The sequence below is a fragment of the Eleginops maclovinus genome, chromosome 9 (assembly GCF_036324505.1).
Source record: "Eleginops maclovinus isolate JMC-PN-2008 ecotype Puerto Natales chromosome 9, JC_Emac_rtc_rv5, whole genome shotgun sequence".
Lineage (NCBI taxonomy): Eukaryota > Metazoa > Chordata > Actinopteri > Perciformes > Eleginopidae > Eleginops > Eleginops maclovinus.
Genome location: NC_086357.1, coordinates 1,241,949 through 1,269,625, shown reverse-complemented (window position 1 = coordinate 1,269,625; position 27,677 = coordinate 1,241,949). Strand labels below are relative to the sequence as shown.

Sequence of the window (27,677 nt, the reverse complement as noted above, 5' to 3'; positions counted from 1 at the left end):
GGCTGAGGGAAGGAGGTCATCAGCCAATATTTTAAGGTACATGGCCCCCTCCATCATCCCCTCGATGCAGTGAATCGTCCTGTCCCCTTAGCAGAGAACCCCCCCCAAAGCATAATGTTTCCACCTCCATACTTGATGCTGGGGACGGTGTTCTTCTGGTCATAGGCAGCATTTCTCTTCCTCCAAACACGACATATGGAGTTGATGCCTAAGATCTTGATGTTGGTCTCATCTGACCACATCACCTTCTCATAAGCCTTCTCTGAATCCTTCAGAGGATCACTGGCAGACTTCAGACGGCCTGTAAATGTGCCTTCTTGAGCAGGGGACCCTGCCGGCACTGCAGGATTTTCATCCATTACGGCGCAGTGTGTTACCAATAGTTTTCTTGGTGACTGTGGTCCCAGCTGCCTTCAGATCATTAACAAGTCCCTCCTGTGTAGTTCTTGGCTGACCCCTCATCTTTCTCACGATCATTGATGCCCCAAGAGGTGAGATCTTAGATGGTGGAGCCGCAGACCGAGGGCGATTGATGGTCATTTTGTGCCTCTTCCATTCTCTTATAATCAAACCAGTTGTCTCTTTCTCACCGAGTGGTGAGAAAGCTTGCTGGTGGTCTTGTCTTCTATTCCAGTCTTGTGCTGGTCTACAATCTTGTCCCTGATGTCCTTATAAATTAGTTCCACAATGATCACAAGACCTGTCTCTGGTCTTGTCCTCGGTGGAGAGGTTGTAATCTGATTTATTGACTGTGGACAGGTGTCTTTTATCCAGGTAAAGAGTTGACATCAGGAGTACTTTCTTAAAGCGAGAGGACTTATTTAACCGCTCTGTGATTGTAAGGGGATCAAATACTCATTTACCCCAATTAAATGCAAATCAATTTATATCTTTTTTTTATCTACATTTCTGGATTTTCTTTTTGATATTCTGTCTCTCACTGTCAAAATAAACCTACCATAAAAATTACAGACTTTTACTTTCTTTGTAAGTGGGCAGACTTACTAAATCGGCAGTGGATAAAATACTTATTTCCTTCACTGTATGAGTGTAGTTTACACAGTGCATACATACAGTATCCTAGTAACGTTGTTGACATACTACCACAACGCAACAATAGATACATCAACTATGAAGGCTAGTTAACTTACTAGGTAACATTAACTGCACTTAGCTACAATCGGAAACACATGCTCACCAAGCAGCATAATGGACTACATGCAGCACTGTTTCATCTAAAACATCCACTGGAAATATGACATACATTATTTAACCCATCATTAATGCATGATAAATTCCATCGGTGATAAACATATATGTCTTTGGAGAGCACCAAAAAACTGCACGGAGAGACTGAAGCATAAACCAAAGGAGATACCAACTGAACGCTTATGTCGTAGCAACAGTGAACAGTCCCAGTTATGCAGTGTTGATTTACTTGGCCTAGATACAACAATATGGATTATTCTTATCCGCGCTTCTCCGAATGATGTGACGCATCACAGGGCAAAGGGTTTCTAAGTTCACTGGTTTACGTAAAGCATAGCAGCGGCAATCTCATGTTCCGGTGCTGTCATGCTGCTATATTTTCCATTAAACTACCACCAGGTTAGAGATATATAATTATGCTCTGGTCTTTGGTTTGAAGTTATCAGAGAATCCAATAAAGGAAGAACAGCAGGGATATATATACAGATACTGTATACAGCTTCCCGCACCTTCTATATCTCAGCAGAGGAACATTTATGAAAAGTCATTATTAAACAATCATGAAAGCAAAAGCTCTAGATTGATCAGACGTAATTACATGACTGGAGACTAAAAAACAACCTAAATGAGATGTGGACTGAAAGCTGCTGGCCATTCACACAATACAAAAGAGGATGGAAATCTCAGCCTGTGGTCCGTGGGAGTAGCTAAGCAACTGTGCAGAAAGAACGCCTTTAGAAATCTGTTTACATTTATTTGACGGCTGCAGATTACAACTGGATTGGTTTTAAACTTCCAACAAAGCGGAGAGCTGGCAGAGTTGTGATTGAGGATGAGTGGCCTTACAGTATGCTATGTCAGAAAACATCAGCTTACACGCAGACTGATGTTTAAATGGTGATGCTATTCAAGGACTTGTGGGAGGGAATTATAATGAGCCACAATTGCTTGATTGTGTTATTGTCCAGTTGAATCATGAATGCCGTTCACTGGTATTTTAGGAAAAGCTGTCAAGACAGGAACGTAAGTTTGAAAAGGAAATCAAAGCGGAAAAAATCTATGAACAGAAAAGTGCTTCACAAAATCAAAACCAATCTGTATAATATATGAATAAATAGTATAATATATGAATATTTGTAATCGGTCTTGATCTGTGTTTACAGAACTGTGATTGAAATAAACTCTGAAATAATAATTAGATTAGACCTGAACCTCACTGTACAGCGTAGGACAATCTGATAATAGTGAACTTAACTGGTATGCCTATTCAATGTGACACATGCCTACCACAACATTAAAAATGCATTCCAATCCAAGAAACTGCATTCTTAATTAACGTTTCGAGGGAAACATATTTATCTCAGATAACGGTTGCAGTTTTAAACATCCGGTTAACATTATGATTTAATACCAAAGTATTTGGTAACATTTGTGTTAAAAGATAATTGTTTGGGTTCAAATGAGTATTAAGTCAAGCAAGTGAAGTATGTTAAATAAATTAACTTGAGTCATGCGGACATTTCGTTTTACACAGGACACTTGTGTGTTTACAGTTAAATACACTGTTAAGGTTTGTGTATTGGAAAAAAATACCGATGTTTAGTGAAAGATCATGGTATTGGTTATAATAAGTATGTCTGGTGCTTAAGGGATATCCAATAACTCCCTCAAAATGTTAGTGACTGTGAGTTTATTTTATGGAAACATCATTTTTAGAAGACATGGCTGCTTAAATTGGTAAGATTTGGGTTTAACTTGTAAACATTGCCAATATTTGTAAAAATATGCAGTATTTCGTTTTTGCACAGTTGGATCCATTCATCATGGTGTACTGTTTTCTGCTTGTTCTTTGTTGTTATTGGTTATGTACGTACATTGCGTAAATTAAAGGAACATATTTGTATGTGGCCATTAAATATTTCAAGTGTAATGGTTATATTCGGTAACCAGGGGCTAAAAGACACATTTGTGTATTATGAAACTGTTGTAACAAACTTTAAAACTGTAAAGTTAACTATTTAAAAGTCCAAGTTTGACACTTATTTTCTGTCTCAACTCCACAGAGAAATATCTGTGTCTTGAACTACAGTGTGAAGCATTATTATTATATGCTGACTTTGTCTGCTGTCTTTGAAACCAAAGACTGCTGTTGACTTATTTTTATTTTAATAAGTCACGTTCTAAAGTGACTGTGCATGTAGATCTAAATCAAATGTTCTCAAACACAGGAACAAACAGGTTCTTAAGTGGGTGGGGGGGTTGGGATTTTTGGTCCATGGCTTCTAACCTAACCGGTAAATCCAGTCATTCAATAGTAGCACATGGAAATAGTGAACTGAGCATTATGTGCATGGAGTCAAAGTCCCTACCACTTTTTAAACATTCATAAATAAAAATTGACATTATATTAGTTCAGGAGCGTACAAACCATTATGAGTTCCAAACTGGCAGCACGGGCGGTAGTGAGTGTGGAATGTTTCTGGTTTGGCCCACTGTAAACCAGATCAGAGTAATAGCATACACTGTAAATATAAAGGTGCTGATTGTATGTAGGGGTAATAACATATATAAAGGTAATAACACAGACTTTAAGGTTAATAACATAGACTATATAAAGGTAGTAACACAGACTATAAGGTTAATAACATAGACTATATAAAGGTAGTAACACAGACGGTATGTAAGGGCAATAACAGCTGCAGCCTGCTGTGCCTCACTGAGATGAGCACGCCCATTAAACAAACGTTGGAGTCGGAACAGGAAGTTAATGCTACACCTGTCGCTGCTTCTTTACTTCTATCTTAACACCTTCTGCCACCTAGATCATTTCTTGTAAGTGAATACTTTATATTACAATAAGTTTAAAACATGTTGACTAAAAGGGATTGAGAAATTAAATACAAGTGGAACTGATGTTTCGATGCTAGGGAAGTCACAGGAGAACATTGACAGGTCGTTTAAATCCTGCCTGCAGTTCAGTTAAATGTACTGAAAGAACTAAGCCGTCTGTTACAGTGCTGTTGGTGTTTTTAAGCCCCATCATGACAGACGTAGCGGAGGAAGGAGCGCCCAGTGAGGAGCAGCAGCCCCCGCTGAGCTGTTCTCCCGGGGGCTCGGAGCACAGTCTGCCTGCTGCCCCCACAGAGGGCACGGAGGAGCGGGCAGAGGAGGTGGCAGCAGCCCGCCCCCAGCACCCGGACATCACTGCGGAGCTCCCTCTGGACCAGTTCAGGATCAGAAAGTTCTTCGTGTTGAGGGTAAACACTTCCTGCTACGGGTTCTTGTTGGTGAAACGAAACCAGTTTTAGAACTGTCCCATCACGTGCAGCTGAAATGTGTGAACATTCTAGAAGGATGTTACTAAAGCTATGCAGCGTGACGATATATTGTACCATAGTTATCTTAAAGCTAATGTTTTAAATGCGCGCACACACACGCGCGCGCGCTCATTTTTCGAGTAATTGCTCTGTAAATAAAGCTACATTACTTTTTAAGGTATCCAAAGAACGAAAGATTTCACTTTTCCCGCAGGAATTGCCCATCGTTTATTACAAAAACCCTGATAAACATAGGCAAATGCTGTAGACTACAATGCAAATGTTTTTGTTTTTTTAAACTGCACTCTCCTTCAAATCAATTTACCTAGCACTGCACCTGCATGTCATGCTGACTGTCATGTTTAAACAGAGCTGTGTCAGAACATATGTTGATAAACCTCTATATTATACACTATAGTGTGTTATCTATAGATCAATTATCCATAGTGATTAATAAACACCTATATGACACATCATTAACATTTGATATACTATGAGCGCCACACAGTAGTGTTGGTTGCAGGCTGGTGTTGGGTGGTTTTTGGCCCCATGTTGGCAGCTCAGCACCATGCTCACATTGCTGTTGAACCTATGAACTCCTAATGTTCTTAACCTGCCATTAAACAATAAAACGTGCAAAGATAGTATGTTATAAGACAGTTTGAGTGTAGATCTTATTAGCAAATGGAAATCTCAAAGCTGACAATTGGATGTTTGGTGTATTGTGTACAGAAGCTTTCTCTTGTGTCTTCCTCAAACGCTGGAGTTTCTCAGATTTATACACAGTAGCTGCAAAGTCAGCTTTCTTCATTTGCAATCATTTTCATATGCAGCAGAGGCTTCGTGTTTTTGTTTAAAGTAATTTTGTTTGACACAAAGACATGCTGACATTTTGTTGGAGTACAATTCCCAGCTGCGTTTCTGCCTCAAAGATTATCTTTTCACTTTTGTGTGCCTCATTGTTATTGTCACAATGGAAAATTAGAAAGTGACGCCGTGCATTTGTCTCCTCAGCCTGGAACTCTGAGTCAGGCCATGAGAGACGTTGAAGCGCTGGTGGATGGAGAGGTGGATGGCAGTGTTCATGGGGTCTGGCTGATGGCAGAGTGAGTTTTTAGCATTTTATCCTTAAAGAAATTGGTTTTACACCGTTATCAATTCATTGTAATTTCTTTTTTTTTTCTGATCAACTAATGGTTTGAGTTCTAGTTAACGTATACTTTAAATATTCAAATAATAATTTTGATTCTGTCACATTATCTGTCAGAAATGGTTATAATCCTTTTTTAATCTTCATCAACTGCCTATACTAAATGGGGTAACAGTCAGAGAAATTCTTCAAAAATAATTACAAATCTGGGATCATTCAGCTTAATAAAATTAAAGCGCTCTCTTAACTGGAGTTACAAGGTTCTGATATGAGTGATGACAATAAATTCACAGTTTGTATCATGTTGTTCATCCATAATCCATCATTTCCATGTACTATAACCATGGAAACTCCTCCTGTGCATAAGGAGAGATGTTCCTTCTTCTTAAATTCTAAACACATGTGATTGACTGCAGAACAGGCCATTTTGTCCAGCATGATGATGAGACCTTCTCATTATTAAGCTAAATATCAATGTTTTATACAGAAATCATTAGAATATTATACAAGTCAAAGCAGTGGAAGTGAACTCTCTGCCTCGAATGCAGAGCAAGTTGAAGTGACTGCAGGACATTTGCCAAGTGCACTTACAGATGTCGGATTGTATCATTCCTGCACAAGCGTTCAGGAAACATTTAAAAGGCTGGCCATGTGAGGATGAATAATACATCCCGTTTATGCAGCTCCGTCCAACTCACGTTAAAGTTTGTCCTACATTTGGTCGCAGTCACCGTCACCACAGAAGGCAGCCGCAGGATTGCTGATGTCAGAAAAGAAAATCCTAAAATCTGGTTTTGCTGGTGACTGCCGCTGACTTTAAAAAAAGCAAGGAGATCTGAACTGATCTGCTTTTATTACTTAGACAGGTCCTCTTTTGTTTTTAATATCTGCCCTTGATTTGTTTTTCAGTGATTGTGTTTATCAGAAAGGATATCTTTTACATTATTACAAGAGACATTTTGTTTAGTTAATGTGAAAGACCAGAACAAAGTGCCTTGGTCCGTCGTATTGCTCATGTGGTTGCGCTGGCAGATGAGCTGTCTCCCTCCGTCAAAATGTCTGTCTCTGTAATAAAGTCACTGTAGGTTGCCCAAAAATAAATCTAAACATAAAATAAGGCTTCCTACAAATAGCAGTTACAGTTTATTATTTAAGAAAAGATAAAAGGTAGCTGAAGATACTTGAAAACACCTGAAGATGGTCTAGATCAGGGGTGTCCAAACTACGGCCCGGTGGCCAACTGTGGCCTGTACCATTTTTAATTGCCTCTAATATGGGGAAAATATCAGAGAAGAAGCAGAGACGTTGTTACTGGCTTCAAGTCCAATGTATTTTTTAACACATCAACAACATGGTACACATAGAGTACACACTGTGTAATACAAAACATAGATTCTTGACACAAAGCAAACACTAACAATGCAGACTGCAAACACATATCCAATTTAACACACAAAATCCCCTTTTTAAACTGCGCTAGCAAAGCTAGCATAACCCAGCTGCAAGAATTACAGAACCCAGACAAACTCTCGAAAAAGACCCTCTAACAACTATCACATTATTATTACACACAGTCAATCTATATGTAACATTTGTCACGGTTGTACTCACTTAATATGGGGAAAATATCAGGGAAGAAGCAGAGACGTTGTTTCTGGCTTCATGTCCAGTGGTAAGCAACACGCGCCCTCTGCTGGACAGGCCCGGAAGGTCATCAACCGTGACTTGTCATATCTATTACATTAGCAAATTCAAAAGGTATAATTAATAAGGCCCACACATGAAACCTGTGCTTGTCTTATAGTATACTTCTGAAATAATGAATCCAGCCAATTAAAGTTGAAAACATTTTCTATCAAATCTTAGTTCATAAAAAAAAGCCTCATAAGTTATTTGCATAAAAACTTGAAATATACCCAACCTACATTTGTTCTATTTTGCTAACTTATAACTTAACCTATGAGGCCCCTCTAGTGAGGGGCCCAGACCTTCTTATGTTTTTCTCTACGTGGCCCTCAGTAAAAAAAGTTTGTACACCCCTATTCTAGATCATTGGACGGGATACTCGGGGAAAACAATAAATCACTTTCCTGCTGACAGTTATTTTATATTGACACTGCACTGAAAATACTGAACCATTGACTTTAATTAAATGCATTATGTCAACAGATTTCACATAACTGTATTAGGTTAGTTAAAAGTAATAATATTAAGTAAGTGCACCTATTTAAACATAAAATTATTGCTTTCAACTAACCTAATAAAGTTATGTGAAATTCATTGACATAAGACATTTAATCAAAGTCAACTTTTTAGTTTTTTCAGTGTGTAATGGAAAACACGGTATAACTGGAACTTGATGGAAAATATTTTCCTCAACAGACACCCTTTTCGTGTCTGTATGCTTGATATGAAGCTTCAGAACAGCCGGTTAGCTCGGCCCGGCACAGCCCATTGTGTTGTTGTGTCAAGCCAAGTGCAAGCAACTCTTCAGCCCACCCACAGACTGACCCTGGATCTGTGTACCATGCACAGTGCCGTGCCCAGTCAAGGTTAACTCATTACATTAGCACAGTCAAAGCTCTTCACCCACACCTTTCCCATGATGCCTGTTCACTTGGGCTGTCTCTCTGTGACCTGCGGCTGCCATGGCACTCAGGACGCTTTATTTGGATTTGACCGCATGATCCGGGCTCAGAGGGCCATAAGAAGGGAGTCCATGGCACCACGAATCAGTAGTGTGCACGATGGGGAAGGACAAAGTGTGTGTTTATGTGTGATGTGATACTTCTGGTGACTTTATATAATATTACAGACATCTTTGAACACACTTCTTTTGAGAGATTCAGAAATGATGACATGCATATTGGTTGATCTTTCCCAGGGCTTTTTTTGGAAGTTCGAAGCTTTTACAGTACATAATTGAGCTTGTTAAACATGTTTTTCTTTTGGTTTTAATAACCTCCTGCAGAATACTAACATCACACTAGAAGACACAAACAGTCACATGTCAAATAGTCAATAAGTCAGTATTTCCTATTCCTTTTGTTTTCATCAGCCATCCTCAGCTCCACTCACATCACTCTAGTAAAGAAATGTCCTCAATTAACCCTCTGAGACCCACATTAAGACATTTTCACTTTTGCATACCTTATAACATTTAGATTTCATGCTGTAAAATTGAAATGTTGTAGTAGTAGTGTATAGCTCCCTTACTAAACTATATATATAAATAGACTATACAATAAATAAACACTGTGATAGGTGATATAAGCTCATTCCATCACAAAATAACATCCAAAGCTTCGGTTTCGCTTCTTTCATTCTCTCCCGTTTCCCCTCTGTTGTTGTTGGCTGTTTATATTTACAGCTCAGATGTGTGTGTGGCACACAGTAGAGCCAACAGAAATGTTTGATTGAGAACATCTACAACAAAGATGTTGGATGAAAATGCATCAATGTGCATATGGATAGCTTTAGAAAATCCTCCAAGGAAAGCAAAAGAGTATCCTCATCTTTAACAACTACTGTATGTGTCTTCACTTTATTCACGGAAAGTAAATGGCTCACTCTCTGTATTTAAAGAGGAAAGAGGGCATGTTTTTTATCAAACCGTTGCAGAATTATAACAGTTTAGAGACTGTAGCTAAGTACATCTACTTAATTACAATTTTGAGATACTCATACTTTACTGTAGTATTTGTATTTTCTGCTACTTTGCCAGTTCAGAGGTAAATGGGGTACTTTTACTCCACTACATGTATTTAATCCCTTTAGTTACTTTACAGATCTGCATTAATGATGGTAAATATAATCAGCCCTTAAATCAGACTTTAGTTCACCTGCAGTAAATCCAGCAGCTACCCTGCAGTATACAAAGCCATTCAAACTAGCTGCACCTTTACCAGCTCTGAGAACACTTTAATGATCAATAATTATAAAACATATCAGAGATATTATTCTGAAATGGACCAATCAGACAATGACTACTTTTACTGTCGCTACTTTAAGTACATTTAGATGAGAGTACTTTCTACTTTCACTGGAGGAACATTTAGAATACTTTTACTGTGACAGAGTATTCCTACACTCTGGTACTTCTACTTTTACTCAAGTACAAGATCTGAGTACTTCTACTTTTACTCAAGTACAAGATCTGAGTACTTCTACTTTACTCAAGTACAAGATCTGAGTACTTCTACTTTACTCAAGTACAAGATCTGAGTACTTGTACCACCTCTAAAGACCGGGTCGCAGAGGGTTAAACCGTGTTCAAACCACGGGACACGTATAGCATGCTTAAGAAATGTGTTGTAGTTTAAAGTTTTAAATAACATTAAAATATAGACTCATGGACATGATTTTCCCCTTGATCTAACAACTGTCTGTCCCTCTTGGTGTTTCAGGGTGGATCACTGGAACAATGAGAGAGAGCGCCTTGTCCTCATCACAGACAGCTCTCTCCTTGTCTTCAAGTACGACTTTGTCATGTTCAACTGTGAACAAATCCAGAGGATCCCGCTCAACTTTGTGGACCGCATCTCCTGCGGCAAATTCAGCTTCCCAAAGCACTCCTTGCTGCAGTAAGTCTCCCCCCCATCAGCTTTACCCTCACAGGGTTAGTGTTGTCCTGTAATGTGTGGTGATTACCAGGGAACTTCTGATACTGATAGAGACATGTTCATTGACCTTTGGAAAGTGTGCAAAGCTTCCTTGTCCTCGTGAAACCTTTAGATCTCTGGTGGCCCGTCTCATTTTTAAGAAACTGTTAGCAAGCTCTTTTCATTGGACAATTTTTTTGAAAAAGGAAAAACCGTACTCTGATAATTACAAATGTTCGCTCACTTTTCTGAGCTGTGCCCTCATTTGCTTCACAAAAGAAAACACATCAAATCAAACATCATGAGCCATTCAATCTCTAACACAAAACCTGCCGACATCACCTGCTAGTATGTATTTGCTTCATAACTATTCTACAGAAAGGTATCATACAGCACATACGTAGGGATTTGGGAAGAGGTAAATGTGTTTTGAGGACTGGAACATGCAGCCTTTTTAATGACTTGGTGGAAATGATGCATAAAGTATGTATGCTTTACTTCAAAGTATTGACAGTGATAGGAGCTGTCAGGGCTGACAGTGACACGATGCTGAGGGCAGTGCTGTGCAGGGGACACATGCAGGGGGGGGGTGCAACTGGGGACACACGGAACAGCCTGAAAAAGGCACGGCAGTAGAACAAGTGTGCAGAGAGTTTTTTGAGGGTAAGGAGTGCATAGCTGTCACTTGGAGCTGTTGCTTAACTGATTAGTGGCAAAATTAATGTAGTCCTTTCATCCAAACCTTTTAAAGACGGCTCAGGGGATACCAAACCAACTAAAACTAATTTGATGAATAAAACGTAATGCGCTGTGAAGAGCTTAGAGAGCTCGGCCTTTATTGGAGGCTTTATCTCTGCACATTACGCTGAATTATACATAAAACGCTGGTGAAAGCCGCCCGGGAGTCCCAACAGTAAAGAGACGGATTCAAATGAGAAAGAGTCAAACATTTCCTCTCTTTCTTCATCTCCTCCTCCTCTCTGTCTCTCCCACAGGAAGTGTCTCCTTTTGTGCGTCTAGGTCATTCTGTCTAATTTTTGACAGAAAGTGATCTGCAGGAAAGTTCATGGGTATATTATACGCCGCTGCAATAGTGCATATCTTTTCAAAAGGCATTATGAGAGGAAAGTAGGAGAAGTCTTTTTTAGAACTTTTTTATAGCTGCTATCTGTCATGATCTGTCACTGTTTTCTCTTTTATTTTGAAAATCATTCACCCCCTGTGTTATGTCCCTTTTCACTTCCTGTCTTTGTGTTTTCCCGCCTGTGTGATTGTCTGATTCCTTCCACCTGCTGACCTTTTGTTATGTCTATGTCTTATAAAATAATTTATATTTAGTTTAGTAGGTATGAATAAATCACCATGAGGAGTTGCACGCAGATACTGTGGCTACTCAGGAAGGTTAAAAACTAAGGCACAATAAGACTCTCTCTTCTGTCCATTGATTTCTTCAATTGGCCAAAATACCATCGGAAACGTTTCTATCTCAACCTAGTGTGTCTGTGGTGTCAGTGCCCTTTCAGTACCATGGAGAGCACGCCAACCAACACGCACACTACACAGAACGACTACACACAATGAACCACAGCAATTATCAATTATTCTAAAACAGAGCTAAATCATAGACTCTTGTGTCATAGCCAGTGATTTGAATCAGGTAGATCGATAAGCACATAAAGAGTTGACTATCAATCAGGGACATCGTATGATGTTGTTCCGAGTAGGGAATGTAAATGGACGATTGAAATCAAATCCACTTTTAATCCGAACAACGGAAGTAAATACGCAAAAGAATATTCTGATTCATAAAATACTGCGCACGCACTTTCTTCGCCGGTTTTGCTTTATAAATCCCAATCAACTCGAAATGCGGCGCAGCTTTTGCGGACTTCACCCATATTTGCCTATCAATAGTCAAAGAAACGCCCCGTATGAATATTCATTTAGACTGACTGCCTGATCGATCGCAGGAAATACCGACAGAACAGATAAAAACCCATTTCTCACCGAATAAGATTTTGGTTCTTGTTGGGGAGGTGCAGACAAGTTAATCATATTGTTTGGTCGATGCAGTTTGAAGATAACAAAGAGCTGCAGCATGTGGAGCACTCTGTGAACGCTGCTGCCTCAGAAAGTCGATTGTCAACAAAATAAATAAATATGCAGTCCAAAAAAGAAATTGGCATACGTATAGGCCACGTTTATAGATGAGGCCCCCGGTCTTTTCTAAAGAAGAGGGACCAATGAGAACTTGAGGCTATTCCCATCGTCCTCTGAACCGGAAGCAACCAGTACCAGTACCACAGCTAGCAGAATAATTGCGGCCGAAAGGGTAAAAGCGGAAGAGGCAGAGAAGGGGAAGGAATTTAGTGAATATACAGAGAGCAGCGGAGATATTAATCACCCTCACCCATGGCCATACGTGAGGGAAATGTTCGTTATTAAAGTCGCACAAAAGCGTTCATGGAGAATGTGATGCGAATTGTGACGACCCAAAACCCAGGAACGTTTGTCCTTTGTCCCCGCTCTGATTTTCTTTGCTTGTGTTCTAAATGGTGTTTGTTCACCGTTGAAACATTCGTTAGCTAACAATGACATTATTACAATTTGAAATCGAAGATCTTTGAGCTTCTATTAATATAAAGTGAGGTCCATTTACCAGGTACTGTATAAAACAGTTGGTAGTTATCGGTACTTTTTTACTTGAGTACATTTGGAAGTCAATACTTCTTTATTTTACTTGCGTAAAGAAGTTTAGTCAGTACTTTTACTTTTAAACACCATTATCTGTACTTTTACTTGAGTAAAGGATGTGTGTATTTTGCCATCTCTGGGAAGGACCCTAATGACAGGTTAGTTTTTTTTCTTTTTTACTCATGAGTCAGAGGAAGAGCTGTGACATCTTTGCAGCCGATTATATCATGGTCCTGATGTATGTATTTTTACTTTGTTAGAATACTCTCCTTGTGTCCTGTCTGATTCTACTTCCTGTCTCTGCGTCTTCCCACCTTTTGTGATTTCTGCCCCGCCCTGATTCAGTTCCCCTGTAGATTTGTGATTTCAGTATTGATTCTGCGATATTGAGCTCCGCCACAGCCTCGGCATTAAATGGAATGAGCACACTCCCTGAAAGATTGAACTCATCCGTCAAGGCATGTGAAATCTGAGAGTGTCTATGTGTCTGTTTGCATCTTCCACATTGAGGCTTGTGGTTTTATCTACAAAGGACGTAAAAGAAGGCCGCAATATGACTTTTCAAATACAAAGAAAGGATAAATTAAAGATTTCTTCAGCTGATCAAAAAGCTGACAGTGATAAAATAACCTACAGTACCTTTGCTTATTAAAAGCAAATAAATATAACTACAACTTTAGAATCTCCTTTTCTCTACATTAATATACTGTATATTAAGCTGCTTTTTCTTGACACTTGTTTTTACTGTGCACATTGGACTGGGAGAACACATCTGCAGCCAGCAGGAGTCACCTGACCACTCCATGTCAGCGTGCAGCTTCGCTGGAACCGGTTCTTGGCAGCAGCAGCCATCACATTTCTTCATCTGTTTGAAGCGTTTATCATTGTTGCTAGAGAGTGCTCTGTATGGGCTGCATGAGAGTTCCAATCTTCACAGTTATGTCTGAAAAGTGGAGTCATTTCTGGCTACATCTAGGAATTCAATTCAATGTTGAACACTTGTTACAAAGCATTTTTCCCTACAGCAGCCTTGATGGACGTTTTGCTCACATCCGTTGGTTGTTGATCTTTTATCCCTTCAGTTTTTTTTAAGTAGTCATTTGTTAGAATATGATAATAATAATTATAATAAATTGATAATATTGTTCTCCACTGTGCAACCAGCACTTTGGTGAACATTTGACCCCAGTGTCCCCTGGCAAACTAGCTTCAGATCAAAGAAAAGACTTCCTGTGATTTTCCGTCAGGACCATCTTCTCGGCTGCATCAGTCTCGCCAATCTGCATGATGCCAGCAGAGCTTTTTAAGTGCGCGTCAGTTTTTTTTAGTGCTAACGCTTTGTTTCTCATTGTGTGTTCTCCAGGTGCGCCCAAGATGAAAAGTATCTGTGGGGAAGGATGTGTTTTAAGAGCCTTCTTTCCAAACTGTCTAGACAAACGTACCCAGCACATCGTCTGTTTCTCTGTTCCTGTCTGAGAGAGATGCGTGCTGAGGCAGTTCCAGTTCAGTTCCAGTTAGGATATGCTGTATATATCTTTACAAAGGTTGGAAATAATCCCATGGTTTTAGTATAGCATCAGGAGGGTGTAAATCTGTAGTTGAGACAGTCGTGGCATGAGTTCCTTTAGACATGGTTTACAACAGTCACTCCAAACACTCACACGCAAACCAGTTCACACTAATGTTGTAGTCAAGACCACCATAACCGAGACCAAGTCATGACCAAGACCAAGGCAGGGTGAGACCGAATCAAGACTGGAACCAGACTAGTGTGAATCCAACACTGCACAATACACTTACAGTAAAATGTGGAAGACCATTTTGATGTGAAAGATCCACATCATCATAAAAAGACCGACAAACAAACAGTAAGATATCAATTTAACCGCATCAAATATATTCAAAAAGGGATTCTTTTCATTTACAAACAGTAAATGAGGGACATTTTTGTGGTTTCTGTAGCTAAATTTAATTATCGTTGAATTCCCCGACATCTTCATTCCAAGATATTTGAGTGTGTGTGAAGGTGTGGGCAGAGGTCTCCAGTACTATAACACGAGTTCACACACTCAGACAGCAGAGGGCAGTCAGTACACAGCAGAGCAGCTCAGCAGGCATTGTTTCAGTCAGAGCTCCATATGTTAAATGTAAAGGAATCTTTTTCTACCTTTAGCATTCATAATGATTGTCACACACAACTAATTCTCTGTAAATGAGCACTGTCACTACTTTCTTAGTTCCTTAACCACATCAAACTCTAAAACAGTATTTGGGTGAGTTCCCAGGTCAGTGGGTCAACCTTTAGTGCTCACCATTGATGCTGCTGGGTAGTCAGAGTTCTGAAGCAGTTTGTTTTACTGTGAGTTTCACCTTGCGGGTTACACAGACCGTCACAGACTGTCACTGTATATAATGAGATACAACCCATACTCCGCATATATAGTTTGGATAAATATTGGATCCTACAGACTGAATCAAATCACACATCTGTTTATAAAAACTGAGTATAGTTCTTCCTGATAAAGTAAACTGAACTGTATCTGTAAAGTCAGCACAATGTCCCATTATTACAAATTATATTAACTTTGTTCAAAAAATAATAGTTTTAACCCTATTAACAGCTTTCAACGATGTAATGATGTAATTTTGAACAGTTGTCATTCAAGGTGATTTTATTAAGTCGCCAATGTCTGAGAGCACCACTGTACATGATTCAAAAGGATGTAAAAAGCTTTTTGTGGGAGCTTTATGACTTCTGATAAATGTCCTTAAGTGATGTGATTTGACTGTCTGTTGGTGCTGATGACCCACGATGATAATACACAGTTAACCTGGCGGTGTGGAGTTAGACCCCTGTTTTTATTTCATAGATTTTCAAAAATAGTGGTTGATTATTTTTCTGTTACTCGGAAAGTGGAGGGCAGTAAGTGGTCGTGATGGTTTAAATCTACTTGTATCTTTGCTCCATGAATATGAGGCCAGTTATATATGACTGGAGTTGCTTTCCAGCATGACATGGAGGTCGTTGTGGATGTCAGACAATTAATAAATGTATCTATATGTTCCTATTCTGATGGATCCAGTGGATCACAAAGGCAGCATCAGTAGAACCACTAAACAAAATAATGTCCATATCCAGTCAGGGGGATATAAGAGACTTCTCCCGAAACTGGTACAAAGCTCCAAGGTAAAATTATCTTTAAAGGTCCCCTATTAGGCAAAATGCACTTTTCGCTGTCATTTATACATAAATATGTGTCCCCGGTGTTTCAGGAGACCTACAAAGTGTCAGAAAATACAGCCCTCTCTCTTTTCCTCCTTACCCACATCTCTAAAAACAGGGTACAAACGAGCTGATCATAGTCTGTGTCGAGGATTCATTGTTTACAGATACAAACTGAGACCGTTTTGATAGATATGACCTGAACCAGCTTAGTGCCATTCCCCTTATACCTATGAACAATTCTAATCTTTGTAGTAGTATTGTAATCAATAGTGTCGAAGGCAGCACTCAGATGAAACAGAACCAGGATAGAGGCAATTCCATTATCTGATGCAGAAAAGGTCATTTGTTACTTTGAGGACAGTATTTACAGATTGCATAAGTCTTCTTTGTCTTCCTCCTTCAACGTTCTCTTCCATCCAGCTGCCATGATGTCCTCACTGAAAGTACCCAGTTAGTTTCGTCTAACTCTGGTAGTGTTGTAAAACCATACGCCTCCTCGTTGGTTGTACCCGCTGACCAACGGTACACAGTGCAACAGGGTCATAAAGTAAATATTTTATTTTATTTCATTATATCTCTTATTCAAAATTCTTACCATAACTTCTTATGTTTATTTAAATATTTGTATTGTATGTTTTAATTACTTTAAGTACATTCATACTTGAGCTTTTTATTGTGTTTTGATTCTAAAATAGAGCAACTGTTACAAAACCCAATTAACACTGAGATACACTGTATAGACAAAAGTATTGGGACACCTACACATTACACCTACAGGAGCTTTTATAACATCCCATTCCAAATTCTCAGGGATTCATATGCAGTTTGCCCCCCCTTTGTAGCTGTAACAGCTTCCAGTCTTCTGGGAAGGCTTTCTACAAGATGTTGGAGTGTGTCCGATTCATCCAGAAGAGCATTTGTGAGCTCAGACACTGATGTTGGACGAGAGGGCCTGGCTCTCCGTTCTAGATAGTCCCAAATGTGTTCAGTGGGGTTGAGGTCAGGGCTCTGTGCGGGCCAGTCCAGTTCTTCCACACCAAACTCATCCAGCCAGGCCTTTATGGACCTTGCTTTGTGCTCTGGGGCACAGTCATGCTGGAACAGAAACAGGCCTTCCCTAAACTGTTTCTACAAAGTTGGAAGCATAGAATTCTCCAGAATGACTTGGTAAGATGAAGCATTAAGAATCGCCTTCACTGGAGCTAAGGGGCCGAGGCCAACCCCAGAAAAACACCCCCATATGCCCCTGTGGCATTGGGACTGAACGAAACAGCTGAATTCAATAATTAAGAGGAATGTCCCAATACCTTTGTCTATATAGTGTAGGTAACGTATTCTGATTCTGAAGTGAGTGTAGCAGGAACATGGTTTTGGAGCTGTTATTTTAAGGGATCATAGTTAACATACACTTGATTAGCGGTCTCACAAGGTTTCAAGGTTTCAACTCACTTTGAGAGTTCTGGCGCAGATACCTTTAGTCTGAGCAGCGTACCGGCAACACAGCTGCACTTTGGTCTGGTTTGTAGCTCTGTTTATGATTACATGATGACTTTCTTTCATGATGCCTGGGATGAAAGTTCTTTGCGAAAAAATAAATTATAATCCACATAAGTGTCACTTCTGAATGACAGCCTTTAAGTTGCAGCTATTGTGGATGTGGCCGGAGGCAAACGAAGCATTTATATTCAGTGTTTGGTGAATCGTTCTCTGTGGGAAGCTCAAGAAAAGCTTGTTTGTAGAAAGCAGTGCCACTGAAAAGGTGACAACACGAACTGTGGAATCTGACGTTTGTCTCATGTTTGACTTAAATGTGTCACTGACAAAGAGACACTTTGTCTTCATGTGTGTTCCTGTGTTTCCATGTGTTCAGGAGAGAAGGGGAGGGGGTGCGAGTGTTCTGGGACCGGCTGCGAGAGCCCTCCTTCACCTCCAAGTGGAACCCCTTCGCCACGGACTTCCCATTTGTCACCTTCATCCACCACCCGGTCGGGTCTATCAGCGACTCGTTCTCTGCTCTCTGCGACGTGAGTCCATCCGCCAGAGATTACCCGCTGGCAGTTTACTCAATCCTCAAAGAACACACTCTCTTATTTACCCCTGCCTTTTCCCTGGTGTGGAGCAAAGAGGTGCGAGTGTGAGCCGCTTTGATGATTCTGAGCATGAGATCCGTGTTGCTGCCACAATTTTTTTATTTTGTTAAACAACTACAATGCAGTGAGTTTAAATGACATGATGCTAGAGGACTTGTGAAATATTTATTGCTTTAGTTTTTAGTTTGGAGCTAAAGGTTGAATCGCTCACTCTAATGCTGAAACATACTGTAGAGCAGTGGTCACCAACCTTTAAAAGCCCAAGATCCCTGTCCTTGGCCTTGGTGAAAGGCGCGATCTAACTACTGCAGAATTGAGTGAAAATCCAAGACAGTACTTCCAATTTCAGGCCTTTAAATTAGGCTAATTGTAAGTAAATTACATAAAATCATTTGATGCAACTTCCAATTTGATTAAACTAGGAACACAACAGAACTAACATGTCAGAAAGGATTAATATATATATATATTTACATCATACCTATCATTTAAAGTTCCATTCATTAATTCATACAATCCTTAATATAAATGTATGTAGCTTATTTTCTGTTTGTTTGAATGAATGAGCAAATTATTAAATAACACAAAGAAATAAATAACGTCTTGCAGTGAGCGGATTTTCAGCTGTGAGGCTTATCCACTGAAGCTTCATGCAAGTTACAACATTTCACATTAAAACTAGTTATTAACACAATTCTTACAAGTTCTAATTGGTCACATTGCTACCCTGAAAAAAATTGGCTGATTCAAGGGAGCTCGTTAAAACAAACATTAATAATTCATAATGTATTTGTGTATCCAGGTTTCTATTATTTTCGGGATCGACAGGGAATATCTTAAAGGTCTCCTATTATGCTATATTTGAACAATATATTGTAGGGCCAGATCTATACAATGCATACATATGTGAAGTTTTTCTCTCAAAATACCAAACAGATCCCACATTGTAGCATGCCTCATCCCCCTCTATTTCAGCCCTGTGTCTGAAGTGCTGATTCTGTGACTGTAACTTTAAATCAGGGGTGTCCAAACTACGGCCCGGAGGCCAAATGCGGCCCGCAGGCCATTTTGAATGGGCCCTCAGCAAATTCTAAAAGTATAATGCAATATGGCCCGCAAATTAACCTTTTGCTTGTCTTATATTGTACTTCTCAAATCTATATATTAAAATGTATGAATGAGCCCAATTTTCAAATAAATGTAGTCATTTAGAATTTAAAACATTTTCTAACAAATCTTAGTCGATAAAAAAAAAGCCCAATAACTTATTTTTATAACGAGCTTGAAATTATGTATTATATTTACTGTTATTATAAGCAATCTGAGGCTTATGTTTTAAGGAATGAGCTGAAACCATAAAGAGATGGGATGTAGGCTGTTTTTTCCTTAAACCATTTGAAAGTATCGCACCTACATTTGATTTGTTTTGCTAACTTATAACTTAACTTATGAGGCATATCCACCTCTATAAGTGGCCCAGCTCTCCATATATTTTTCATATATATTTTTGACACACAGAGGTGCAGAGGGGATTCAGCCCATGACTGTATATGGGGGATGATAGGTTGACACGTGTCACTTGGGCGGGACGTTGCCAGGATCCAGCGAAAAGCCAGCCCACATTTCCAATATGATTTTAGAGATGTGGGTCAGGAGGAAAAGAGAGAGGGTTGTATTTTCTGACACTTTGTGAGTCTCCTTTTATTTATGTATAAAAGACAGCAAAAAGTGCATTTTGCATAATAGGGGACCTTTAAAGATTGCGATCGACCGGTTGGTGACCACTGTAGAAACTATCGAGGCGTTTTGAAATCAAATCTGTCTATTTAGGCTTCTATCGAGCTTCTCCACATGACTGACTGCCATGCCTTGCTCTGGTTAGTTGTGTTTCCTTGTCAATACAATTTTTTTAAAGTTACTTTAAAACAAGTCTAAGATGTAATGCAGATGGTTCTTGACACTATTACTCATCCTATAAGTTAGAATTACTCTGAAATAAGATCTTGTGACCTCCAATACACCACACCTGACCATGGAGAAGATTTGAAGAGACATGATTCTGTAAACAGGAAATAAAGAGTTGTCTGATATCTTCCTGATCCTCTCACCTCCCACAGATCCAGAAGTTCCAAGAGCAGCTCAGGGATGCAGCGCAGAAAGTCCACGCTGTGAAGCCAGTTCCTGGGAAGGCCAATGGGGTCCTGGTCCTGAACCAGCTCATTCACATCGAGGCCTACGTGGGCATCATGTCTTTCCTGGGGAACCAGAACAAACTGGGATACTGCATGGCTCGAGGAAACATTGGCTTCTAACCGTCTGCATGTATACGATAGTTGTGTTGTAGATACGTTTGTTCACAAAGAGTTTATTTTAAAATTGTATAAGGATGATTGTTTTTGATTAGATTTGTGTTTAGTGTCACATTGAAGCCTGGATTTTCAGGATGTTCTGTATGAGGATTGCATACCCCCCCACACTGTTTGTACCAGAGTGTGGTGTCCGAGTATCCACGTCTAACACGGCTCTGCACCGGATCCCCTGCTGCTCTCAAGGCGCTTTGTGTTGGCTCCTCAGTCATATGCTAATCTGATTCTTTCTCAAAGGGACCTTTGTTCTGTCTCTCATTCCCATGCTCTCAGCCCCTTGAGATTCACATATTATGCTTTAGTTTTATCATCTAAAGTGTGTTATTACAGTGCATACAGTGCCTGTGTGTTGAGTGTCGCTTTGCCTCTTTTGGCATCACCTGTTTCTCTGTTGAGCTGTGACAGACAAGAAAAATAAAGGCCTGCATATTTGGTTCTGTTTCCTTTGTGGTGGAATAAAATCTGTAGATTATGAGTGAAGCATTAACGCCTGAAATCACAGCTGACTGCTGGAGAGAGGAGAACAGATTTAAAGTTTGACTGCAGCACAGTGATTAGCTGCTGGAAATTGTGGTGAAATGTTATTGGTTTAAGTCGACACCCATGGGCCACTGGATAGCTCAGTGGTTAGAGCTGGCGGCCCATATCCGGTCACCGCTGCCTAGTATGCCTCTGGCCCAAAACTACCTTTAAGTGGACGCCATGATGAGCTGATGATCTGCAGCTGTGGAGGGATGAATGTTTACCAAGTGGTCCTGCCTGAACTTGCGCTGAGCTTCATTTGATTCTTTTTTTTTTGATGAAATTATCATGGTCCGTGCTAACCTCAGTGACAAACACAAATCCCAGTTTTTAATGTGAGTGATGGCAGTTGAACGCTTTTAATGTGAAGTCTTCACAGGTCCAAAGACTTGGTCATGAACCCGCAAAGAAATTAAATGTACTTCCTGGAAAGGAACTAAACTCTGTTCGCATCAATTAACGTATTGTATGAAATGATAAAACATATACCTGAGTCGCAACCTAGTGTTTGTTGGAGACATGAATACCTTCAGTTTGAAGCAAAAATAATTTCATTATTCATTTGTTGTTATATACTGTATATAACAACAAATGAATAATGAAATTATTTTGAGGTGTTAAGAAAAAAGAGGTCAACGTGTACATTACTCTCCTGGTCCAAACCTCACAGCAAAGATGAAATGACCCTCAATTAAACTCCTGGCAGGATAACAAGCTGACTCCAAACATCAAAGTGTTTCTGGATTCAGGGCTTGCTGTTCCTTCTATGATTGAAAGCATTCAGGCAGCTCCACCTCTTCGTCTTCTCAGACTGGACGCTGCAGTGACACTCTGTCGCCTCTTGAGGAAATAGTTTCAAGGTTTAGAGCAGAGCACACCCAAATGCAGACAGACAGAGGTTCAAATGAAAAACTACCCCAAAAAAAATGCTCTCTCTGAAAACCACCAACAGAAAAGCACAACTTTAAAACACAGACTAATAACAAAGAAACACACAGCTGGGGAGGGAAGGAAAAGCACAAGGGCATCAGGTGAACACAATAAGGCAATCAAACAAGAGGGAAAACACAGAGACAGGAAGTGAAAATAGACATGAAACGGGGGGGAAGAATTGTCTAAATAAAGCAGGAAACTGGTGTGACAGATCGTGACAGATTGTGCTATAACTAGACCGGAAAAGTTGAGGCTTGTAGGTTAGCATGCTCATGTCAGTAGACATATTTTCGAAATAAAAAATGTCTTTGAAATAATGTAAACGTACGCTGTGACCTCTTCACGTTCTGTTATTTTTGTTTAAAGGATTTGTATCCAAAGTCCTGGCCATGTTTAAACACTGCCCCTTCAACAGGAGTTCTGTTAGGGATATGCTGTATCTTTTCAGATCACATCGAAAGTCTCCTAGTTAACCTCATGGGTCAAAGTGGTTGTGTTGCTTGATTGTGTTGTAAGATGACCCTAGCTAACAACCAGGCCTGCTGGGGGGCGAGGAACATAAGACTAATCGGGCTAGACACTCTAACAGTCCTGGTGTAGCATGCAGCTTTCTCTTCTCTCTGAAATACCTGCAGACCTCATTGATATGCTATCCCGGATATCGGGCTTTTTTCCTTTTCCTTTTTTCCTTCCTTTTGCCTTGCAGCCTAAAGTCACGGTTTTCATTTTTCTGACATCTGTGTGGCTCATTGTCCGGTAAATATGTTGCCCCTGTCAGGAATGCTGGTTGCAGGGCCCATCCAACTCCATTAATTGTATTGTGTGGCACTTTTCCCTTCTTGTCACCTCTCATGTTTCCATCTGTTGCCGTGGCAGCAGTGAACACAGACAGCATGAAGGAGTGAACGTGGAAGTGTCGCTGGCACAGAGGCTTGTTGTTTACATTGCAGTCCTGTAATGCAGTCCCCCGACTGCCACTGTGCTATGAGACACTTGGAGAAACTTCAAATCCACTCACCCTCGCAACTATAAAATATAGTACCAACATATGTTGTTATGGAAAACTAAATCTGCTTTCAAATGACCTGACTTTGCTAGCTACAGATGTCAGAAGAACTGATACTCTGGACCAAGTCGATGCCAAAACCATAAAAATGACACGTCTTGTTTTTATTCAGTTCCATAGGTCAGTGGTCCACAACCCTTTTTGTCTCGTGCAACCATTGAAATGGTCTCCCTCACTTTTTTTGTGATAACCCTTTGTAATTGCATTTAACCCATCTGGTCCTTAGATGACTTTATATTATCCTTATCCTTAATATGAATGCATTTAACTTGACATTACACTTATTTAGACTCACTTCTAGCACGTTCAACATCTTTTGTTAAGACATGAGCTTGCTTGTCTTAATTTGATAGATCTAGGGACAGGACACCAGGTTTATGGAAATTAATTTACAAATGTTTATTGGTGTGTAAATACCCACACCAGTTCAGCTCAGGCTTATTATCTCCTCCTCCTTAATACTGTCAACTTGATTCCAATTTCAGATACCTGTATTTGCCTAACTGAATTAGTTTATAGAGAGACTAAAATGTGACTAAAACTAATAACCATTTTCGTCCAAAGACTAAGGCTAAGACTAAATCTAAAATAGCTGCCAACATTAACGCTGAACTGTAATAGTAGCACAATGCAGACGGCAGCCTGTCCCTTTAAGAGAGAGAGTGGGGATACCAGACACCCGGTACACGGGGCAGAAGTCCCCCCCAACCCCCCCACCCCACTGTTCTAATTCTTTAAAATGACTTCAGATTTGGTCCGTCAGATTTAAAAACAACGACACTAATGCGACTTCTCCCGGTCACGTAGCAAAACATAAACATCGGCGACTGCCATCGGTGATGTCACCTTATTTACCGATGTGCCAATGGTGGTAAATCATATTTATATTTCACATGTTATACTTGATTCCATATTATTGCACGGTTTATTGCATGTTTTCCTTATTTAAATAAGTTCCTAATGAGGAGGATATATCTTTTTATATATTATTAATCCCCGGTTTCTTATTTAAACAGTTTACATTATTTTATTTATTATTATTTTTTTTATTACTATTTATTTGTATTTATTTTAAATGGATGTCAGAGCCTCCCGCAGAGAAACACCCTGAAACAATCCCTTAAATAAAGTATTTTTAAACATCATCCGGAGCGTGTCCCATGTCTCACCTGCACCACCTATAAACCTCGGCCTGGGTTTGAAACACTTTTAGCGACACTTGGTTTAATTTATTTTAAAATATTTCCCACACTATGTGCCTATTAACCCGTGTGTATTTTATATTTTACATATTTTATATTTTATACTTTATATATTATATTTTATAGTTGTATATTATATTTTATATATTTTATATTTAATGTAATTTGGGTTGATGTGATTTTTTTACCAGCACTTATTTTACAAAGCTATTTTATGTTTTTATTTATCACTTAATAATAATCTTACCTGCATGACGGTTTTTAACAAAGTCAATCTCGGTCCCTTTAGCCAGATGTTTTTAGCTTACTTACCAGGCCTTTTACCAGATGTTGTGGGACACAGCCTTGGACACATCACCGGCGGAGACCCCCTCAGGGGGGGACAGGAGCACAGGTTTTAACTCGCTGCACACGCTCTGTGCTTTAGCAGCAATCGGCCCAAAAAGTATAGCAAGAGCTTATAGTAAGTCAAGTTCTGATGGGTAATCACTGAGAGATCAAGCTCTTTGTTAACAACATGAAAGGCAAGTACATGTTCTACAAAAGATGTCTCAGTTTCTGATACAAAATAATACAGTCTTCTTAAACACTGGCATCTCATTCATGAAATCTGTGCAAACAAGACCAGTGTTGAATTTTAACCCAAAGTGTCTGTATTTCACTCGCCATATCCATTTGAAAATGCTCTGATATCAAATCACCATGTTCAGCATCAGTCAGTGTTTTTGATTCGACCGGTCCAGACACATTACCTTCTGCAGAAAGAGATTCCCAAGAGTTTTCTGGCGAGGGATTTTTTAATGTTTTTAAATGTTTAATACTGGACTTGAAGAATGTATGTTTAGCATCATTCCTCATACTCCAAACAGGAACTAAAGGTCCAGTTTGGCGTATAGAGTCAGGATAACGGATCATCGAGTGATGTTTTGGGAGCAAATTCTTTTGATGATCCAAAACTGTGAACAGCCTGTGACTCCAAATTGTCCTTCCCTCTGTAATACATGGGGACAAAATATGTTTATAATATGCAATAAAATTAAGAACAACTGCCAATGCCTGCCACTCTCAGGGATAACATCAACGATCAGTGGGTTCCTCATGATCCATAATGTTTGGCTAGCATTAACTCCAATATTACTGCCAGAGCTAAACAGATGTACTGTATGTGTGATGGATGCTTCTTTTTATCCATAAAGACATAGTTGAATGCATACAGTCAGGTCCATAAATATTTGGACATTGACACAATTTTCATTATTTTGGCTCTGTACACCTCTACAATGGACTTGAAATCCAAAACTCCATATGTGCTTTACGTGCAGACTGTCAGCTTTATTTTGAAGGTATTTACATCCAAATCAGATGAATGGTGTAGGAATGAAAACACGCGGTATCTCCTTTTTAAGGGACCAAAAGTTATTAGACAAAGTAACATACTCATAAATAAAATTGTCACTTTTAATATTTGGTTGCAAATCTTTTCCAGTCAATGACAGCCTGAAATCTTGAACCCATAGACATCACTAGACGCTGGGTTTCATCCCTGCTGATGCTATGCCAGGCCTCTACTGCAGCTGTCTTCAGTTCCTTCTTGTTCTTTTGGCAGTTTCCCTTCAGTTTTGTTTGCAGCAAGTGAAGTGCATGCTCAATTGGATTCATGTCAGGTGATTGACTTGGCCATTGCAGAAATTCCTCTTTGGCTGCCTTAGCAGTATGCATCAGGTCATTGTCCATCTGCACTGTGAAGTGCTGCACCATGAGTTCTGAAGCATTTAGATGAATATGAGCAGATAATATTGCCCGAAACCATTCAGCGTTCATCCTGCTGCTTTTGTCAGGAGTCACATCATCATTAAATATAAGGGAGACAGTTCCATTGGCAGCCAAACATGCCCACGCCATAACACTACCACCACCATGCTTCACTGATGAGGAGTACGCTTTGGATCATGAGCAGTTCCTTCCCTTCTCTATGCTCTTCTCTTCCTATCATTCTGGTACAAGTTGATTTTTGTCTCATCTGTCCATAGGATGTTTTCCAGGTCGGTACAGGCTCTTACAGATGGATTTGAGCAAGCTCTAATCTGGTCTTCCTGCTTTTGAGGATCACTAATGTTTACATCATGTGGGGAACCCTCTGTATTTACTCTGGTGATGTCTTCTCTTAATTTTTTACTTTGACACAGATACACGCACCTCCTGGAGACTGTTCTTGATCTGGTAAACTGTTGTGTAGGGGTTTTTCTTCACCAGGAGAAGAATTATTGTGTCATCCACCTAAGTGGTCTTCTATGGTCTTCCAGGTCTTTTGGTGTTGCTGAGCTCAACACTGTGTTCTTTCCTTTCTAGATTGTACCAAATAGTAGATTTGGTCACACCTAATGTTTTTGCTATGTCTCTGATGTTTTTTTTAATGTTTCAGCGTAATGATGACTTGCTTCACTGATAGTGACAGCTCTTTGGACTTCATTGATAGTTCACAGCAACACATTCCAAATTCAAATAACACACTATATGAGGAAATAACACACCAGGCCATTAAACAGCTGAGCAGTCATTTGTCCAATTACTTTTGGTCCCTTAAAAAGGGAATACCCTGGATAAAATGTGTTGTAATTCCTACACATATTTATTGTTTAATTCCAAATCCATTGTTGTTGGGTACAGAGCCAAAATAATGAAAATTGTGTCAATGTCCAAATATGTATGGACCTGACTGTATGTACCTTCCAGTATGTCATGCATGATGTCACACACAGAGTCATCTGATACATTGAAGTACGACAAAGAATTGAGCACACTGTTGTGTTTGATTAAAAAAATAATTAGATTCAACTAGATAAGATACCTATAATGTTACCAGCCCCGCTGCCCTGTCATTTCACGGATTGAAGCATGCATTTGTTTTTCCTGGTGTTTTGATATACAAGAAAAGGAAGGTTCATTTATCATCAAAGTCCATGTCGGAGGCCTTTCCTGAGTTTATTTGAGACTGACTGATGTGCTGTCGGGTTATTAACATTACCTCTAGGGCCAATACTAACATATGACAACTGTTGAGATGCTTTGTGAACCCTGCAAAACCTCTGACCTGTAGTGAACATCCCTCCTGGGCACAAACTACAAGAACTTTTCTGCCAGGGTAAGCCACCAAAGAAAGTTAGGTGCTGAATTAGCACACTTGGTGCAGGATGTAACAAACCACAAACGTAGCAAGGAAACATTGTTTAGTTTTTTTTTTCGCTGTGATGAACATTTAAATGAAGAAAACCCCAACTTGTGGCACTTACAGTACTCTACG

At 39.6% G+C, this 27,677-nt stretch overlaps 1 protein-coding gene across 2 annotated transcripts; it reads left to right on the top strand.

Moving 5' to 3' along the window:
• The first annotated feature begins 3,942 nt into the window (after positions 1-3,942).
• On the top strand, positions 3,943-21,086 carry tprg1 (tumor protein p63 regulated 1). Of its 2 annotated transcripts, none has more exons than XM_063892144.1 (6): positions 3,943-4,041; positions 4,225-4,466; positions 5,541-5,632; positions 10,083-10,259; positions 18,068-18,221; positions 20,405-21,086. In XM_063892144.1, the coding sequence occupies exons 2-6, from the start codon at positions 4,251-4,253 to the stop codon at positions 20,597-20,599; spliced, it is 834 nt and encodes a 277-aa protein (XP_063748214.1). In that variant the 5' UTR covers positions 3,943-4,041; positions 4,225-4,250; the 3' UTR covers positions 20,600-21,086. The 2 variants fall into 2 exon arrangements, with proteins under 2 accessions (XP_063748214.1, XP_063748213.1); XM_063892143.1 differs by having other exon boundaries at positions 3,955-4,041; positions 4,244-4,466.
• Positions 21,087-27,677: the final 6,591 nt, after the last annotated feature.